Genomic DNA, 20680 nt, shown 5'->3' with positions numbered 1-20680 from the left:
TTTTATTTGTTTGTTTGCTTGTTTGTTTGTTTGTTTTGGTGGCACTAGGGATCGAATCTAGGGGCATTCTACTTCCAAGCTATACTCTCAGCCCTTTTGGGGGGAAACAGTCTCTTTACATTTCTGAGAGTCTTACTAAATCCCCAAGGCTGGTCTTGATACTGTGATCTCTTGTCTCAGCCTCCCAAGTATTGGGATTACAGGCGTGCACCACCATGCCCAGTTTCAGTGCTGAGGATCTGAACCCAGGGCCTGGGCTTTGATTCTACCGCTGAGCTGAGCTATTAACCCCAGCTGTAGGGAAGTGGGTTATTATTATTATTATTATTATTATTATTATTATTTTTATTATTATTACTGATCAAAATACTGGGGATGGAACCCAGGGGTATCCCACCTCTGAGCAACATCCCCAGCTCTATTTTTTATTTTTTATTTTGAAGCAGGGTCTCACTGAGTTGCAAAGGGCCTCACTAAGTAGCTGAGGCTGTCCGTGAACTGCGATCCTCCTGTCTCAGCCTCCATGCTGGGATTACAAGTGTGCATCACCATGCCTGGCTTGGGAAGAGAAGTTTTAAGGCCATCTATAATCCTGCTTCTCAGAGATAGCCATAGTTAATTTTTAAGTTTTTTCTCCTTCTGTAGATTTTTTAAAAACAGAGTAGATGATGTGTATATGGTTTTGTATGTAATGTTTAAGCACAAACATTGATCCCATGACCCCTGGAGGAAGCTTTGGAACCCTGGTCTGGTGAACAGACATGACCTGCGCTGCCCAGGCAGAGGGGGCAGAAGAGACCCTTTCTAGCCCATAGTTCTGCCAATACCGAGGCTCAGGTGAGTGCTGCCCAGCTTGAGTGCTGCCAAGGCCTGCCCTCCACTGTAGCGGACACCAGGCAAGCGGACAGGAGGGCCACAGTCATGTGTAAGGAAGGGTTGCCACCTCCATGTTAGGAGGCGGCCTGCACTCGTGTGGACTGGGCCCGTAGATTGTTCATGTGGGTTTTAGCAGATTCTGATGAATTTCAACATTATTCTCCTGACACGAATAGATCATATTTTCATCCTATCTTTTTTTTTTTTTTCCTTCAGTACTAAGGATTGAACCCGAGGGCATTCTACTTCTGAGCTATAGCCCCAGCCCTTTTTATTTAAAAAATTTTTAAAACAGGGTCTCACTAAGTTGTTGAGGGTCTTGCTGACTTGCTGAGGCTGACCTAGAACTTGTGATCCTCCTGTCTCACCCTCCCAAGTACTGGGATTATAGGTATGTGTCACTATGCCCAGCTCCATTCTTTTTTTTTCTTTTTTTGTGGTAGCAGAGATTGAACCCAGGGACATTTTATCTCAGCTACCCTGCCCCCTAGTCCTAATTTTTTTTAATTTTAATACAAGGTCTTGCTAAATTGCTGGGGCTAGCTTTGAACCTGCAATCCTCCTGTCCTGGCCTCCCAAGTACTGGGATCACCAGCATGGGCCACCACATGTGGCTGATTGATCTTAGAGCAGACACTACCTTCATTTTTTTTCCTTTTTCCGTATTGGGGATGGAACCCAGGGGCATTCTATCTCCGAGCTACACCCCCACCCTATTTTTTTATTCTTCTTTATTTGTAAACAGGGTCTCACTGAGTTGCAAAGGGCCTCACTAAATAGCAGAGGCTGTTGTCGAACCTCGATCCTCCTGTCTCAGCCTCCTGAATGCTGGGATTACAAGCGTGCGCCACCACGCCTGGCACTACCTTCATTTTGTCATTGGAGATGACAAAATGTCCAGAACAGGCTTCTGGATGCAGAGTGAAAGTCCCGGGGAGCGAGGGGAGGGATGATGGGAGAATACTAGTTGAAATACAGCCTTGACCATCTTAATAATGTGCCGTGGAGACCCAGGTGTGTATTTAAGCTCCTGAACCTGTGTATTTAGCAAGTGAAAACCGAGAGCTGGCCTTTTCAGCCTCTGCTGACATTTGCTAAGGGATGGAATTCAGTGGGATGCAAAGGCCAGAAGCCTGTCACTCGGAGCTGGAGGAATCTGGACATCTTCTGCAGCAAAGAGTAACAAGAAACCACTTCTCAGGATTGGCTAAAATCACTTGTTTTTGTTTTGTTTTGTTTTGTTTTGTTTTGTTTTGAGCCTGGCCTCAAACGTGCAGTTTTTTTTTTTTTTTTTTTTTTTTTTTCCTGGTACTGGGGATTGAACCCAGGGACATCCTACCTCTGAGATATACCCCCAGCCCTATTTTTTTATTCTTTATTTTGAAACAAGGTCTCACTAAGTTGCAGAAAACCTCACTAAGCTGAGGCTGTCTGCAAACCACGATCCCATGCAACCACGATCCTCCTGTCTCAGCCTCCCAAGTACTGGGATTATAAGCATGCACCACCATCCCTGGCTTAAATTTCACTCTTTTTTAAAATTTAAATTTCTTTTTGTGTGGTGCTGGGGATTGAACTCAGGGGCATTCTACCTCTGAGCTACACTCCAGCTCTAATTTTATTTTATTTTTTATTTTTTGCAGTACTGGGGATAGAACCCAGAGGCATTCTACCTCCAAGCTATACCTCCAGTCCTATTTTTTATTCTTTATTTTGAAACAGGGTCTCACTGAGTTGCAGAGGGTCTCAATAAGTAGCTGAAGCTGTCAGTGAACCACAATCCTCCTGTCTCAGCCTCCCAAATGCTGGGATTACAAGCATGCACCACCACACCCGGCTCTTATTTTTTTTTTTTATTTATTTATTTTTGTGCTATTGGGGGTGGAACTGAGAGGCCTTCTACCTCTGTGCTATACTCACAGACCTATTTTATATTTTTATTTGGAAACAGGGTCTCACTAAGTTTCTGAGAGCCTCACTAAGTAGCTGAGGCTGGCTTCGAACCTGTGCAATCCTCCTGTCTCAGCCTCCCAAGCACGGGGATTACAAGCGTGGGCCACCACGCCCGGCTTCTTATTTTTATTTTGAAACAGTCTCATTATTTGCCGAAGCTGTCCTTGAACCTGCAATCCTCCTGCCTCAGCCTCCCAAGTACTAGGACTATAAGGGTGTGCTACCATGCCTGGCTCTAAAATCATTCTTGAAGGCATTAGCTTTTGTCTGTAGAAGAATTCAACTTTGCTATTAGATTCACTCCAGGTGACTCAAGGGGCTAGCCTCTCATTGTATACCTCTGGAGACACTTGTTTGTTTGTGTGTGTGTGTGTGTGTGACATTTCATCTGCACAAAAAGACCTCCTAGGTCAGGGTTGGGAAATATGGAGCAACTGGAACCTCCCAGCATGGTGTAGGAATGCGCGGGGACTTCGGCGCAGGGGGCTTCAGCCTCTCTGACTTTTCCTTCCATGAGCTTTCCACAAGCTCCTTCATGTATCCATTTCTAGTTGTTTTTTCTCAATGATCTGCCTTAGCCCCCACTTGCATCTGGAAAAATCTTGCCCTCTCCCACGGCCCCAACCACCCATGGAATTATGGCTCCCTTGTCTATATCTCCAGGTCTCCCTCAGGTTTCAGATCCAGTGTGTGTGTGTGTGTGTGTGTGTGTGTGTGTGTGTGTGTGTGTGTGTTAATGGGGACCAAATCCAGAGGCATTCTACCTCTGAGCCATTCCCTCCCCCTTTTTTTTGTTTTGCTAACAGGATCTTGCTAAATTGCTGAGGCTGTCTTCAAACCTGTGATCCTCCTATCTCTCCTCCCAAGTACGGGCATTACAGGTGTGCACTGCGATGCCCAGAAAGACTGAAGGTTTTTAAGGGTGTGGATGGAGCAGTTTTGGAATGACAGATTTATATTTCCTACTGTGTAGGAAATGGATTGGATGGGTCCTGAGTGATGTCTGGGCAGAGAATCCTACGTTCCCTCCTTGTCATCCCTACAGCCATGATTCCCGGTCCTGATGTTCCCTGTCTCTTGCCTTCCTCTCTACTGCCATCTCCTTGACCTCGCCTTTGGTGGGACTATCTGACCGACCTTTCAACTTTCATTAAGTAAAAAGAAACCCAATCATCCTTCATTGGGCTCAAAATAAGGATTGAATTCCTTAGTTTGGCCTTCAAACATTCCTTCAAAGCTGCCTCTCATCTCCCCCCTCCCAGTGTCTCATCCAACCACTTGTCCTCAAGTGATCTATGCCTCAGTCTGTGTAAAGAGGAACCGGTAGCGGACAGCAGTTTGAGGGGAGAGGAGCGGAGGAGAAGCACCAAATCTGAGGGTAAGTTCAAGGTCTGGGAGGTTGGTCCAAAGCAGAGCATGGGGAACTGGCCAGCGCACGGGGGCTTCGGGAACCTGGCCGCAAGAGTGTCGAGGACTAACACTTGGGGTGCACTGGGACCTGGAATCTGGAGGCTTGGATGCAAAAAGTCTAGTTGCTTGGAGGTGGCGTCCGAGGACAGGGGACAGGACTCTGAGCGCTTAGAGATGAGAGCTTATGGGCAGGACTCCCGCCAGCGGGGGACCGAACCCAGCATAGCCAGGACTGAGCTGGGGAGGAGCAGGCAGTTCCCTAGCATGTGTGAGCTCCTGGGTTTGATCCCCAGCACGGAGGACTGGAAAGTGAACTCAGAGGACCGGGGCTCAGAAGGTCAAGGACAGAGGCTGACTTGAAGATGACTTGGAAGAAGGAGAATCATAGAAAAGTTCTTTGTGTTCTACCTGCCTGAAGCCAGAACAAATCCTAGAGTAAAAGAAGCAGGGCTAAGCCTCAAGTTAGGGCCAAGGCCAAAAGGACATAGAGAAAGAAGCTCGGCAGCTCCTGCCAGCTCCACACCCAGATCAACAGACAGTCGCGTCTCAGAGCCACTTGACTTGTGTGGCTTGTCCTCGGAGCACACACAAGTCAGGGACATTCAAGGTCAGTCCCCTGAAGCTGACAGAGCTGTGTTTGCTGGGGAGACCCACTGAACATCAAGGTGAAGGAAATCTCAGCACGGTTCTGAGCGGCCCTGAGGCTCTAAGGAGGGAGCCCATGTCTGTGCACTGTTCACGTGGTAACCAGAAGACTATGACATCTCAGAGGCCGGTGAGGTCACAGAACACAAGCTTTAAAGTAAGGGAACCATGTGTGCCTCATTTATTTTTAAAAGAAACCTCTGAGAAGAGCTTAGAACAATTTTTTCCCCTGAGTGCCATTTCCCAAAGGTACTCACAGAACAATAAGGTGTGACCGTAATGGCTGCACTGAGTTGTCTTTTGGACAGCGTTAGAAGGGACATAAAGAGGGTGGACAGAGAACTGAGGCAACTGAGATGCATCGACGAATTCAGCACACGCTGCCTGTGCGACCTGTACATGCACCCGTACTGCTGCTGCGACCTGCACCCGTACCCGTACTGCCTGTGCTACTCCAAGCGCTCGCGCTCCTGCGGCCTGTGCGACCTCTACCCCTGCTGCCTGTGTGACTACAAGCTCTACTGCCTGCGCCCCTCCCTCAGGAGCCTGGAGAGGAAAGCCATCAGAGCCATCGAGGATGAGAAGAGAGAGCTTGCCAAGTGAGGAGCGCGCCTTAGCTCTGTGGCGTCGGTGGAGCCGCCCGCTAAGTTGAAATAAGAGGGAAGCTGGGTGGCACACCCCGGTACTCGGGAGGCGGGGACAGGAAGATCGCAGGTTCGAGGACAGCCTCAACAACTTAGTGAGACCCTGTTTCAAAATTTAAAAGAATAAAATAAAAGGGCTGGGGGTATAGCTGAGAGGTAAAATGTCCCTGGGTTCAATCCCTCGTAACACACACACACACACACACACACACACACACACACACACAGAGGGAGAAATGTGGCAATCGATACAATGATGAATAGGGATGAAAATAATGACTCTGGTAACTTAGAAAAGATTTAAGAGAAGTAAATGGGTCCGGGGCGGGAATTGCAGGATTCTCCAAAGACAATGTTACGGTGTTGATTGGCAAGGTTGGTGGACGTTTAGAGGGAGAGTGCTAACTTGATAAATCAGGTGGCTTTAATGAGAGAAAGAAATAGGTGGTGTCATTAAAAAGCTATTGGAAGCAGCAGACTAAACATTTTCTCTGGTTATAAGTAAGGTGATTTGAGTGTACTTGGACTTACAGAAATGACTGCAGGAGAAGTAATAATAATTGATCAAATCCTTAAGGTTTGCCAGAGGCTTTTAAGAGCAGGAGAGCAAACTGACCCACAGAGGCATTTTCTCCGTTTCGTAGGAAACTCTTTCTCCCAGCCCCCAACTCCAGATGAAGACTTAAAGCGACCTCTGGAGTTGGGGCCATGATGTTGGCGTCCAACCTCCCACACCAGAAAGGTTGCACAAATCACCTGCAGAGCTGAGTGCAGCTTTCAGAGTAGACTGGGAAGGGTTTTCATTGATATGGGTAATTTTAATTTTTTTTTTTTTGTTTTGATAATATTTTCTTTTATGTCTGGAGAAAAAAAAAGGAGCGTCTAGCTTTCTCTATATACCATTTAGTCTGTTATTATTGATGAAAAAGATAGTAGAAATTACTATCCCCTGGTTAAATGAATTATGGTATGTCCAAACTTTGGAATAATATGTAGATGTTAAAAGAATTAGTGAGGCATTGTATGTATTAATAAATCAAATAAAAAAAACAAGGTGCAGAAAAAAACTGTTTAATATTGTACTACTTTTAAAAATATAGGTATAGAAGCCGGGCGTGGTGGTGCACGCTTGTAATCCTCCCGCATGGGAGGCGGAGACAGGAGGATCACGCTGGTTCGAAGCCAGCCGTGCGCGCTGGCTTAGGAGACCCTGTTTCCAAATAAAAATGTAAAAATAGGTCTGGGAGTATAGCCCGGAGGTAGAAGAGCTTCCAGGAACCCCAGTACCACCAAAAAAGATACATGTATATGTACATGTATATGTATATGTATATATATGTATATGTATAGATGAGATGAATGGAAAAATATAGAGATGAATGGGTATATATGGATATAGTCCTTTTTTTTTTAACCCCCATGGTACTGGGGATTGAACCCAGGGATGTTCTACATCTGATCTGTACCCTCAGATTTATTTTGTTATTTCTTTTGAAACAGGGTCTTATTAAGTTGCTGAGGCTGGCCAAGAACCTGTGATCCTTCTGTCTCAGGCTCTCGAGTACTGGGATTGCAGGTGTGCGCCACCACACCCAACAGTGGAGAGTGTCCTTTGCCAACAGTGACAGTGGTGGTTTTTTTTTTTTTTTGAAAGGACAATAGGACAATTATTGTCCAGGTCATCAGCCACCAAAGGTCAGGAATGGACTCCCTCATAATCTGGGATGGAATGGTTCATCTGCATTCTTTTTGAAGCATTGTTTGCTTATTGCCATTAGAGTATCAAGTTGTATCAACTTCACACAGTAGGGACTCTTTGTAATATGTGGTTCGATTAAGGGTTCCTTGTGAGCAGGTCTGTGCCCACTCTCCCTGCACCTTTGAAGACTTGAATGTCTTGGATCCAAGTTCTTCAGCCTTCGTCGTCGTCCTCCTCTTCTCCTCCTCCTCCTCCTCCTCCTCCTCCTCCTCCTCCTCCTCCTTCTTCTTTTTCTTCTTTCTTTTTTGGTGGTACTGGGGTTCCTGGAAACCCTCCTACCTCTGGGCTACACTCCCAGACCTTTTTTATATTTTTATTTGGAAACAGGGTCTCTTAAGCCAGCGTGGCTGGCTTCGAACCTGCGTGATCCTCCTGTCTCCGCCTCCCAAGTGCGGGGATTACAAGCGTGCGCCACCACGCCTGGCAAGCCTTGGTCTTCTGACAGCTCCCCTGTCCCCACGCTCCCGGGGGAAACGCCCCTCTCTCCTTAGCCAGCTGCCGCCTCAGCCTCTCCAGGAGACCCTATTTCTTGGTGTGCAGTGGACATAAGTTCAGCTTTATTCTCAACAGAATCGTTCATACAAGGGGCAATACTTTCTCTAATTTGTGTTGCTTTGGCTGTCTGAGTCTGGGCTGATTCTTTTCTGTTTTTCTTTCCCTGTGCCCGCGGCAGTGTGTGAAGCGGGTGAGGTTCTTACATTAATTCCCAGATCTCTGAACGGATAACTCTAAGTCTGTTTTAGAAATGACCTCAGACTTGCCCTCTTTTATCTCTTCCCTACCATTTTCTTCCCATTCATCCCACCTTGTGAAATTTCTATGCTCTGTTTCTGACAGCTTGACATTTCACTATCCCCAGGGCTTAGTGTCACCTGTAAACCCATATCTTCAATTTTCCTGAATAGGGGTGAAAATGTTAAGCCCTGATCCCAGCTCCAATCCCAGAAGACTCACAGTGTTAATATTTTTTCTTCCAGTAAAATGCCTCCATTTTTCTTATCTCTAAGCTAGTCCCTGATCCATGACTAAACAGATCTAGAAATAAATACCCTGTCAATTCAATTTTAAGGAAAAATAATCAGTGGTGTGAAAGCTTGTCCAAGGCTTTTTGAGTTAAGAATTCATATTCACATAACCCTTTAAAGACTGCTTGAGGTTGATTAGTTATGGTATTTCTTTTTAGCTGTCAGGCTGTATTGTCCAGAAGGCTTTTTTTTTTTGGGGGGGAACTGGGGATTGAACCTAGGTGTATTCTATATCCCAACCCTTTTTATTTTTTTTTATTTTGAAACAGGGTCTTGCTACCTAAGTTGCTGAGGCTGGCCTCAAACCTGCAATCCTCCTGTCTCAGCCTCCCAAGTACGGAGAATTTCTGGAAGCCTAATGTGGTGGCATGCACCACCACATTAGGCTTCCAGAGATTTCTTTTGCCTGGTGTATAGTAGCTTCAGCCCCACTAAAATATATTTTTTTAATGTGAGAATCAATTTGCTCTGTGTCTGAATGTTTCTTTAATGAGTGGTAAGAATTCTTAGCCAATAATTTTTAAATTTCCTCTATAAGTTTACATTCTTGAGTGCTTTTTTTTTTTTTTTTTTTTTTTTTTTGGTGGTGGTGGTACTGGGGTTCCTGGAAGCTTTTCTACCTCCGGGCTACAATCCCAGACCCATTTTATATTTTTAATTAAAGACAGGGTCTCTTAAGCCAGCGCGTCTGGCTTTGAACCAGCGCGATCCTCCTGTCTCTGCCACCCAAGTGTGGGGATTACAAGTGTGCGCCACCACGCCCGGCTTGAGTGCTTATTTGATTGGGGCATATATATGTATAGTATACTTGTAGACTGGGCATAGAAGGTCTAACCTACTTCTATTATTTTCCTTTTTCTTTAGTGCTGGGGATTTAATCAGGGCCTTATGTCCCTTGTAATTTGAGTAAGAGCTTCAGAAGATGGAGTCTTAACCTGGAATGGTGGCCCACACTTCTAATCCCAGCTACTCAGGAGGCTGATGCAGGAAGATAAAAGTTTGAGGCCGGCTGGACATGGTGGTGCATGCCTGTAATCCCAGCACTTGCAAGGCTGAGATAGATAGGAAGATCACAGGTTCGAGACCAGCCTCAGCAATTTAGTGAGGCCCTCCACAACTATAAGACCCTGTTTCAAAGTAAAAAATAAAATAGGGCTACAGGTGTAGATTGGAAGTTGAATACCCCAGAGGTTTTTTTTTTTTTTTCTTCTTCTTCTTCTTTTTTGTAGTACTGGGGATGGAACCAGGGGTATTCTACCTCCAAGCTACACTCCCAGCCCTATTTTTTTTTTATTCTTTATTTTGAAACAGGGTCTCACTGAGTTGCATAGAGCCTCACTAAGTAGTAGCTGAGGCTGTTCATGAACTGTGATTCTCCTGTCTCAGCCTCCCAAATGCTGGGATTACAAGCATGTACCACCATGCCCGGCTGAATACCCCAGAGTTTAATACCCAGTATAAAACAGAGAGAGAGAGAGAGAGAGAGAGAGAGAGAGAGAGAGAGAGAGAGAGAGAGAGAAAGAAGAAGAAGAAGAAGAAGAAGAAGAAGAAGAAGAAGAAGAAGAAGAAGGAGAAGAAGGAGGAGGAGGAGGAGGAGGAGGAGGAGGAGGAGGAGGAGGGGGAGGGGGAGTTTGAGGTCAGCCTTGGCAGCTTAGCAAGATCGTGTCTCAAAATAAAATGAGAAAAAGGTGTGAGAATGTATTCCAGTGATAAAGCATTGGTCTGACATGTGTGCGGCCCTGGGTTTGATTCCTGGCATAGCAGGGGTAGGGGCAAGGGGCAGACTTTTATTTCTTTGTTTTCCTCAATAATCAAGTTTCTTCTCCGGTTACCTTTGCACCCAAACACCAGCAGCGCCCCTGACTCTTCCCTCCTCTTCTGGATTTAGAGGAACTGAGGTAAGGGAATGTGATTTCTCTGGGGAAGCCACACACCAACCAGCCTGTGTTAAATTTGCACCTGATTCGCCACTACACTTTTTTTCCACCCCAAGTGCTAGGGACTGAACCCAGGGGCAATCAACCTCCAGGCTACATCTACAGTCCTATTTTATTTTTTATTTTGAACCTCGGTCTCTCTCTAAGTTGCTAAGGGCCTCGCTAAGTTGCTGAGGTTGTCCTTGAACCTGTGATACTCCTGTCTCAGCCTTCCGAGCACTGGGATCACAGGCGTGCCGCTACCCTCAGCTTCACCACTGCACTTAGGACTTTTCTGTCCTCTCTACTAACTCTGGAGAAAAACTAACCCCAGCCCCTCCACAGTAGTGCGGGTAGGAATTTATCATCTAACAGTGACCATCGAGACTCTGACGCCTGGCACTCGTCCCTGTGGCCAAATGAACCCTATTTGGCAGTTGCACCCTTGGGCTGCACTGGTCTCAACCGCGCCTTTTACTGGTACCTAGAATCCAGTCCTGAGACTGCGCCTCTGTCCACTCACCCAAGCATCTGTGGTTGGCCTGAATCTCAGCCAGACATTGCCTTGAAAATCCCATGCGAGGGACGCCATCCTCAAAGGTCACAGTCTGCCCTTCATTTCTTTTCTTGATTCCCCTTCATGCTTTCACTGAATCTGCTCTTAGTGCGACTGTGCCAGGCTGGGCTTTATGCTGGTGAAAGGCTGCTTTCCCACGGAGAGGAGAGCCCCTGGCTTTGCTCTGTGGCTCTGAGAGTGGAAGTGGCTGGACCCCTGGGTGTCCTCATACCAGAATCTCTTCACACCCATAGATCTCAGGGCCACTTAGCCTGGACTCCAGGGCTAGGAACTGCTGCCCATAAAGGCCAAAGGTGTTTCTTTTTTCTTTTCTCTCCTTTTCTTTTTCTTTTGCTGTGCTAGGGATTGAAGCCAGGGCCTTATGCATGCCAGGCCAGCATTCTACCAATGGGCTACATTCCTAGCCTTTAAAAATTTTTATTTTGAAACAGAACTTCGCTAAGTTGTCCAAGCTAGCCTAAAACTAGTGATCTTCCTGCCTCAGTCTCCCAAGTAGCTGGAATTACAGGTGCCCACTTCTGTGCTTGGTTGGCTGGAAGCATTTCTATTATTGGGTTTGACCTTATTGTTTAGTGATACAGAACTTGGGCCTTGGTCACGTAAAAGCTCATCTTTTGGGCCAGTCCATGTAAGGAAGGACTGACAAAGAAGATTTACCCTTCAGTGAGTGAAAATCAGGTACCTGGCACTTGATGTTCACTTAATCCTTGTAACATTCCTTTGCACCACTATTTCTTCAATCTTTTTAAATTATTTTTATTTTTATTTTTTGCAGTACTGGGGATTGGACCCCAGGAGCACTTTACCTCTGAGCTACACCCCTAGCCCTAATTTTTATTCTTTATTTTGAAACAGAGTCTCACTAAGTTGTGGAGGGCTTCACAAGTTGCTAAGGCTGGTCTTGAACCTGCGATCCTTCTGTCTCAGCTTCCCGAGTACTGGGATTGCTAGCATGTGCCACCACACCCAGTCTTCTCGTAGATGGTGAAACATATTCAGGGGCAATGTTCTTGATCACCAGGAGGTAGGTGTTAGAACCAAGACTTGAAGCCACGTTGACCTGAGTCTAGGGTACAAGAACTTCACCACCAATTCCAAGTGTGGCTCGTGGACTAGCATCACTTGGAACTTATTAGAAACATGTATTCCCAACTCCACCCCAGACCAATTGGATCTGAAAGTGTGAGGATAGGACCCAGCCCCCTGTGTTTTAACAAGCCCTGGGGGCGGTTAGACACCAGGACCAAGCCACCTGCTCATTGCTGGGTGACATCATCTGCAATATCCATCTAAAAATCTGGGTAAGAAAGAAAAGATAGGAAAAGAAGGGAGAGAAGGGGAAATGGAGAAAAGAAAAGATGTATTTCAATGAAACTTTGGAGTAACTTTGCATTTTCTTAAATGCAAGAGAAAAAGCAAAGTATTCCAACATTAGAGGAATACCTGCTTCCCTTTTCTCCTGCGTGGATATTGTCATTTTTTTTTTAACCTCTTCTTAACTTTATTCAGCACAGGACTAAATCTTATATCTTCATGATGATGGCTGAGCATAAAGCTTGTCATGGCTGTGGGCAGTGTGTTTCATAGTCAGGGGTATGACTGGACGTGAGGGTGAAATTCAGCTTTGACAGGGAGACAAAGGGCAGCACAGGGTGGCGGGCAGGCACCTGATGTCTGCAAGTTCCACCAACTTCTCTGTGAGGCTCCTGCAAAGAACCAAAGGGGCTGATTGCCCTGCATGGACTGCAGCTAAGCCTCAGCCCAGTGATGACAAGCAGGGGAGGCAATCTCCCTGTGCCCAGAGGCCCAGAGCGCCATGGAGAATTCCATTTGGGGTGATGGGTTCCTCACTGGGCAAGAGTCAAGTCGCAAGTTCAGAGTTGAGTCTGATGAGCAAAACGAGGCTCCTGCACGTTTCCTAAACCCATATATCCTCGCTGATAACTGCTGACCTAGAAGCAAGAAGAAACCTGAGTTGGCCAAGAGTTTCAGGCAATTTCCCCTCACCTCCAGCTGTGAGACCCCTTTGCCAAAGGAGCCAAAGTGAGAGACATAGAGGAAAAGGAGAAACCCAAGAATAAAATACACAGTAAAAATGGTACCTGGGGCTCGGGTGTGTACGAGGCAGTGGACCTGGGAGTTGGCTTTGGCCGGTGGGTCTGGCTCTCAGGTCCATCTCTTGCAGAGGGCAGGAGGGCTTCATCTGGCAGAATCAGCCCCAGGTAGTCACTGGGGCCCCAGCAATCCTGCTTGGGCCCGTTGGACCTCTTTTGTTGGACCAAGCTCCAGTGTGTGTGTGTGTGTGTGTGTGTGTGTGTGTGTGTGTGTGTGTGTTACTAGAGATTGAACCCCCAGGGGCATTCTATCTCCGAGCTACACCCCAGCCCTTTTATTCTTGGGTTTTGAAGCAAGGTCTTGCTGGGTTGCTGAGAGTCTGACCAAGTTGCTGAGGCTGGTCTTTAACCTGCAATCTTCCTGTCTCAGCCTTCGGAGGACTAGGATTGTAACATAGCTTGTCTGTACACGCTCCATCTTTGCCCTAGATTCGATGTTTCTCGTCTCACACGAGATGACCTGACCTGAACAAAAGTTAGACTCTTAGCCCACGCGCACACACCATGGGAAAGGTTCCTGAGTGACCCCAAGAGCGCCTCCTTCCCTCTTTGCCTCACTCCTGGCCTCGGCTGCCCTGCTTCTGATCTACCAGAGGGGCGCCGCGTCTGGAGTTTGCCCATCTTTGTGAGCACTCCTCTGCCCATCCGGCAAGATGGAGTACTGGGTGGTTCACCCATCTCCCAGAGACAATTTCAAGGTCCAATTCTCTTCCTTTCTTCTTAGTATGGCCTAGGTGTCCTGGCACACCCAGGGCACCCTCAGGTTCTCTGGAGTCCAGGATGGAGGTGTGGCTGCACAACTCCTACAGTTCTCTGGGGTTCAGAGTTGTTTACCCCAGTATCTTCTGAGACCCAGTTCTATTTGGTCATTTCATAATTTTCCACTACGAGTCTTGATTTGCCATTTTTAGTACAGGGTAGTGAACACTCACACTATTAAACCAATCCTGTGAAGGCTTATAAAGTAAAAACTTACAGGCTAAATTCAGTATGCTAGCATGATTTCATAAAACCACACGTGAAATTCAATGAGTAAGTAGGAACACACACACACACACACACACACAAAGTGTAACATCAAAATGTGTTATGGGGTCATGATTAGTTTTAAGATATTTCATCTTTTTGTTTCTCTGCATTTTCTGGGTCTTCTAAAATGAACTTGTACAACATGTAACAAAAAGAAGTAAATGTTTAAATAAATCTCAGCTGCTGGGCATGGTGGAGCACGCTTGTAATCCCCGCGCCTGGGAGGCGGAGACAGGAGGATCGCGCTGGTTCGAAGCCAGCTGCGCTGGCTTAAGAGACCCTGTTTCCAAAAATAAAAAAGTATAAAATAGGTCTGGGAGTGTAGCCCGGAGGTAGAAGGGCTTCTAGGAACCCCAGTACCACCAAATAAATAAATAAATAAATAAATAAACAAACAAACTCAGCAGAAAAAGATGCTATGGTGATCATATCGTGTGTGCACACAAAGTCATTGTAAAGATCAAATGAAATAATTCCTTTAACATGTTCAGCACCTTCCACAGCACAGATGAAAGCCTTTCCCGACCGTGCACCAAGCAAGCATCACTGTAAATAATATCCGTGCATTCGTTTAAGTCTCACCAAAACCCAATGAGGCAGGCTACTAATTATTGTCCAGGTTTTACAGATGAGGAAACGGAGGCACCGAGAAGACAGATTGCTTTTCCACACGGCAGAGCGGAGGGAGATGTAAACGGAGATAATGCAATTCCAGAGTCTGCGGTCTTGGGCACTTTGCTTTAGCACCTCCTGCGTTGCTGTCCATTTTTTGTTATTAGGATTTAATGTCGGACCGCTGAGCAGCAACAGGCAGCTCTCCAGGAGCCACGGCCGCAGTTTTTTGACAACCGCTCCGATTTGTAGCATTTTACATTCGCCATCAAGGTGTGAATATTCCCACCATGGTTGTCTTCAAGCTATTAAAGCTGAATCACTGAATGAGGAGCTGGTAGGATCCAGATCAGAGTGCCACTGGGAGCTGGGTCTGTCTAATCAGCTCACCACAGCACGAGAAGCCAGGCCCAGTGGGCGGCGCCAGGCCCAGTGGGCGGCGCCAGGCCCAGTGGGCGGCGCCAGGCCCAGTGGGCGGCGCCAGGCCCAGTGGGCGGCGCCAGGACAGGGCTCATCTGCTCTGTCATTGGCCAATGGAGCTTTCAGGCCAAGTGTCTGTGTGATTGCCCAGGTGGCAGTACCCGTCTTAGGAATCCCAGTGCTGGGTCCTAAAGCTGATGGCCATCTTTTTATTTTATTTTATTTTATTCTTTTGGAGATTAAACCCAGGGGCATTCTATCTATAAGCTACACTTCGACATTTTTAGAAAATTACTTTTAGCTGGACAGGGTGACATATACTTGTGATCTCAGTATTTGGGAGGCTGAGACATAAGAATCGCAGGTTCAAAGCCAGCCTCAGCAACATAGTGAGGCTCTCAGAAACCTAGTGAGACCCTATTTTCAAATAAAATTATAAATTGGGGCTGGAGGCGTAGCTTGGAAGTAGAATGCTTCTAGGTTCAATCCCCAGTACCACACTGGGCATGGTGGGTCACGCTCGTAATCCCAGCATTTGGAGAATCGTGGTTCACGGACAGCCTCAGCTACTTAGCAAGGCCCTTCGCAACTCAGTGAGACTCTGTTTAAAATAAATAAATAGACTTAATAGGACTGGGGGTATATCTCGGAGGTAGAATGCCCCTGGGCTCAATCCCCAGTATCATACGCATGCAAAATATTTTTAAAATTTGAAATAGGGTCTTGCTAAGTTGCTGAGGGCCTTGCTAAATTGCCAAGGAAGGCCTCAAGCCTGAGGTCCTCCTGTCTCTACCTCCCAGGCACTGGCTTAGAGGCATTTACTATCAGACCCAGTTTCGTTCTTCTTTTTTCTTATTTTATTTATTTATTTATTTTGAGATGGGGTTCTCACTGTGTTGCCCAGGCTTGCCTCAAACTCCTATGCTTAATCAATCCTCCTGCCTCAGCCTCCCAAGTAGCTGGGTGTACAGGTCCACCCCACAGTGCGTGGCCTTGACAGCTATCTTTAAGATTCAGAGTTTAAGCCGGGCATGGTGGTGCACGCTCGTAATCCCTGTACTTAGGAGGCTGAGACAGGAGGATCACACAGATTTGAAGCCAGCCTCAGCTACTTAGAGAAGCTCTCAGAAGCTTAGTGAGACCCTGTTTCCAAATAAAATATAAAATAGATCTGGGAGTATAGGTCAGCGGTAGAAAGCCCCTCGGTTCCATCCCCAGTACCACCAAAAATAAAAAAATAAAAAAATAGAAATTCAGAGTTTAATGGTATCTTATTGGCTATGTCCCATTAAACAACAACAACAACAACAACAACAACAACAACAACAACAACAACCACCACCCAGCATGGTGGCCCACACATGTAATCCCAGTACTTGGGAGGCTGAGACAGGAGTATCATAGGTTGGAGGACAGTCTCAGCAATGTAGCGAGACTCTCAACAGCAGAGTGAGTCCCTATTTCAAAACAAAAACATAAAAAGGGCTGGGGGTATAGCTCAGAGGCAGAATGTCTCTGGGTCCAATCTCTAGTACAAAAAAAAAAAAGGTCAGGGATGGTGCCACACACCTGTAATCCTAGTACTCAGGAGGCTGAGACAGGAGGATTGCTGTTCCAGGTCAGCCTCAGCAAGTTAGCAAGGCCCTCAGCAATTTAGTGAGATCCTGCTTCAAAATAAAAACTAAAATAGGGCTGGTTGTGTAGCTCAGAGGTAGAAGGCCCCTGGGTTCTGTCTCTAGACACGTACAAAAGGCTGTGTGTATACATAATTGGAGTAACAATAATGATAATGGTAATACTTAAACAAGACTTGTAATATGCCAAGCGCAGAGCTAAGTAAATACCATAATCATTTTTTTTTTTTTTTTTTTGGTGTGGTACTAGGGATGGAACCCAGGGACATTCTATGTTCAAGCTACACCCCCAGCCCTATTTTTTATTCTTTATTTTGAAACAGGGTCTCACTAAGTTGCAGAGGGCCTCACTAAGTAGCTGAGGCTTGCTGTGAACCCAGATCCTCCTGTCTCAGTCACCCAAATGCTGGCGTTACAAGTGTGCGCCACTGCTCCGGCTTCCATAATCACATTTAATCCTCCAGTAGTGCTTTGATGTAGGTGTTATTATTAGATGTGGAAACTGAGGCATGTTTTTTTTTATGGTACTGGAAGCCCTTCTACCTCCGGGCTATACTCCCAGACCTATTGTATACTTTTTTTTATATTTGGAAACAGGGTCTCTTAAGCCAGCGCGGCTGGCTTCGAACCTGCGTGATCCTTCTGTCTCTGCCTCCCAAGCTCGGGGATTACAAACATGTGCCACCACGCCCAGCGAGGCATGTTAATATTAAGCAACCTGCCCAAGGTTTCATAACCAATAAGAGGAGGAACTGAGATTTAAACATAAGAGAAAGATCTGGAAGATGGATGGCCAGACACACAGCTTTTGTCAATAGAGGCCGACCTTTAGGACAGTGTGTATGATTCATGGGGAACTCTCACTTTTTACATTACACATTTTTATAAAGTTTGATCTTTCACGATGGCTAGTGTTAACTTTTGCTACTAAAAAAATTAGAGATTAAGTCGGGTGTGGTGGCATATGCTTGTAATCCTAGTACTTGGAAGACTGAGACAGGAGGATCACAGGTTTGAGACCAGCCTCAACAAGTTAGCAAGACTCTCAGTAACCTAGTGAGACCACATTTCAAAATAAAATACAGCGCCGGGCGTGGTGGTGCACGCTTGTAATCCCCGCGTTTGGGAGGCGGAGACAGAAGGATCGCGCAGTTTCGAAGCCAGCCGCGCTGGCTTAAGAGACCCTGTTTCCAAAAATAAAATAGGTCTGGGAGTGTAGCCCGGAGGTAGAAGGGCTTCCAGGAACCCCAGTACCACCAAAATAAATAAATAAATAAATAAAATATAAAATATCGTTGAAGGTGTAGCTCAGAGACAGATTGGTACTGGGTTCAGTCCTCAGTATTACAGAAAGAAAGAAAGAAAAGAAAGAAAGAAAGAAAGAAAGAAAGAAAGAAAGAAAGAAAGAAAGAAAGAAAGAAAGAAAGAAAGAGAGAGAGAAAGAAGGAAGGAAAGAAAGAAGAAAGAAAGAAAGAAAGAAAGAAAGAAAGAAAGAAAGAAAGAAAGAAGGAAAGAAAGAGTGAGTGCTGGTTGTGGTGGCACACTCTTGTAATCCCAGCATTTGGGAGGCTAAGACAGAAGGATCACGGTTCGCGGACAGCCTCAGCTACTTAGTGAGGTCCTTTGCAACTCAGTGAGACCCTGTTTCAAAATAAAGAATAAAACACAGGGCTGGAGGTGTAGCTCGGAGGTAGAATGCCCTGGGTCCCATCCCCAGTGCTGAAAAAAATAAAGAGAGAGAGAGAGAGAGAGAGAGAGAGAGAGAGAGAGAGAGAGGTTAAACGTTAGCCTGTATCTGCATCTGCGTCCTGAGGTCTGAGCTTCTTCCTCTTACTCTGTCCCTCTTCTCTATTCCAGACTCAGACGAACAACAAATAGAATCCTGGCCTCCTCTTGCTGTAGCAGTAACATTTTAGGATCAGTGAATGTGTGTGGCTTCGAACCCGATCAGGTCAAGGTGCGAGTGAAGGACGGAAAGGTGTGCGTGTCCGCCGAGCGGGAGAACAGGTACGACTGCCTGGGGTCGAAAAAGTACAGCTACATGAACATCTGCAAAGAATTCAGCCTGCCGCCGTGCGTGGATGAGAAAGACGTGACCTACTCGTACGGGCTCGGCAGCTGCGTCAAGATCGAGTCTCCCTGCTACCCGTGCACGTCTCCCTGCAACCCCTGCAACCCCTGCAGCCCCTGCAGCCCCTGCAACCCCTGCAACCCCTGCGACCCCTGCAACCCCTGCAGCCCCTGCAGCCCCTGCTACCCCTGCGGAAGCCGATTCTCCTGTAGGAAGATGATTCTGTAAAGATGTGCATAGGAAACCACGTGTTAGCAGACCTTAGGTACTCCAGCCAGGCAGCTCTTCCAGCATTTCTCTCCCCCTTCCCACTGCCCTTGTTCAAGCCCATAGGAGACTGAATACATAACTGCAACCTGCGGCTGTCCCCGTGCCAGTCTTTTGGGCGCGCCCACTACAGGAGCCCTGCAGAGTTGGCGGGCGTTGGAAGAATGAACGGAAGGGCATGGGAGATGAGATGCAGAGATCTGGCCTCCAGTGTCCTCCCCAGACTCACTCCCTCCCAGTTCCAGGAGTGTGTGTGTGTGTGTGTGTGTGTGTGTGTGTGTGTCTTTTGTTTTGGTGGTACTGGGGGTGGAACCCAGAGGCTTTCTACCTCCAGGCTATATTCCCAGACCTCTTTTATTCTTTTATATTTTATTTGGAAACAGGGTCTCACTAAGTTGCTGAGAGCCTCACTAAGTAGCTGAGGCTGGCTTCGAACCTGTGTGATGCTCCTGTCTCAGCCTCCAAGTGCGGCGATTACAAGTGTGCACCACGACGCCCGGCCAATCTTAACACTGTCTTTCCATTCAGTGAAGCAGCCTCGTCCAGACGCCACATTGAAACAGAGAGTAGCTAGGATTGACCACAAGTACTTTTTGGTTTGGTTTGGCACTGGAGACTGAACTCAATGGCTACATTCCCAGTGCTTTTTACTTTTAATTTTGAGGCAGGGTCTTGCTTAGTGGCTCAGGCTGGCCTTGAGCTTTCAGTCCTCCTGCCTCAGCTTCCTTCCACACCTCCTGGCTAACAAGCACTTTCACAGAGCTTCTGCAGTGAGGAGTGATGGAGGCAGTGCCCCCCCCACAGCCCAGAGGAGTTGCGGGTCTTGGTGGGGAATCGGAGATCAGAGCCGAGAAGCGTGACGGGGTGGGGGGCGCAGTCACTGAGCAAGCGTGGGGCTGCCGTTCCACTTGGTTCCAACATTTCTGTGAGTTTTGGGAATGGCCAACTCTGGTTCAGGGTAATTACAGCTCCCTTGGAATTTATGGCATTTACCTTTCTCAATTCCTAAAAACGGCTTTAGGCACAGAAGTTGAGTTCAGGAGTGGAAAAGTACAGCTTTCACAGAATGGTCATTTGAATCCTCCTGGACTCAGCCGTGGAGTCATTCCTGGCTGCTGGGACAGAAATAAGTGTAAAGGAAGAAGGAAATGACGTGGAGGGATCAGGATGCGTTTGGTTTCCAACCTGTCAGAGGGAATGGAGAACCCTCGAGTTAGCATAGCGAGTCTCTTTCTTTACTCTCAGCTGCACGTGGTTTAAAGTGGTGGCTCTCAGTCTTGGTCGCATAGGGGAATTAATTGGGAGCTTTAAAAATATGGATGCCGGAGCCAGGTGTGGTGGCGCACGCTTGTAATCCCAGCATTCGGGAGGCTGAGACCAGAGGATCGCGGTTCGCAGACAGCCTCAGCTACTTAGTGAGGCCCTTTGCAACTTAGCGAGACCCTGTTTCAAAAATAAAGAATAAAAAATAGGGCAGAAGGTGTAGCTCGGAGGTCGAATGCCCCTGAGTTCCATCCCCAGACCCATAATAGTAGTAATAATAATAATAATAATCATAATAATAAATAAAAGTAATAAAAATATGGATGCTGGAGCTGGGTGTGGGGGTGCAGGCCTGTGATCCCAGTACTTTGGAGGCTGAGACTAGAGGATCACAGATTCAAGATCAGCCTTAGCAATGCAGCCAGACTCTCAGCAACTTAGCAAGACTCTGTTTCAAGCCAAAAA

At 46.7% G+C, this 20680-nt stretch overlaps 1 protein-coding gene across 1 annotated transcript; it reads left to right on the top strand.

Moving 5' to 3' along the window:
* Positions 1–5163: 5163 nt before the first annotated feature.
* On the top strand, positions 5164–18913 carry ODF1 (outer dense fiber of sperm tails 1; the record flags this gene model as incomplete). The annotated part of the gene is made up of 2 exons (XM_080693868.1): positions 5164–5483; positions 18472–18913. 2 exons carry the CDS (start codon positions 5164–5166, stop codon positions 18911–18913), a joined length of 762 nt encoding a protein of 253 aa, XP_080549994.1.
* Positions 18914–20680: the final 1767 nt, after the last annotated feature.

The sequence above is a fragment of the Muscardinus avellanarius genome, assembly GCF_963383645.1.
Source record: "Muscardinus avellanarius genome assembly, chromosome: 4".
NCBI classification, from domain to species: domain Eukaryota; kingdom Metazoa; phylum Chordata; class Mammalia; order Rodentia; family Gliridae; genus Muscardinus; species Muscardinus avellanarius.
Note: the sequence above shows the minus strand (reverse complement) of the source record. Positions and strands in the feature narration are given on the sequence as shown.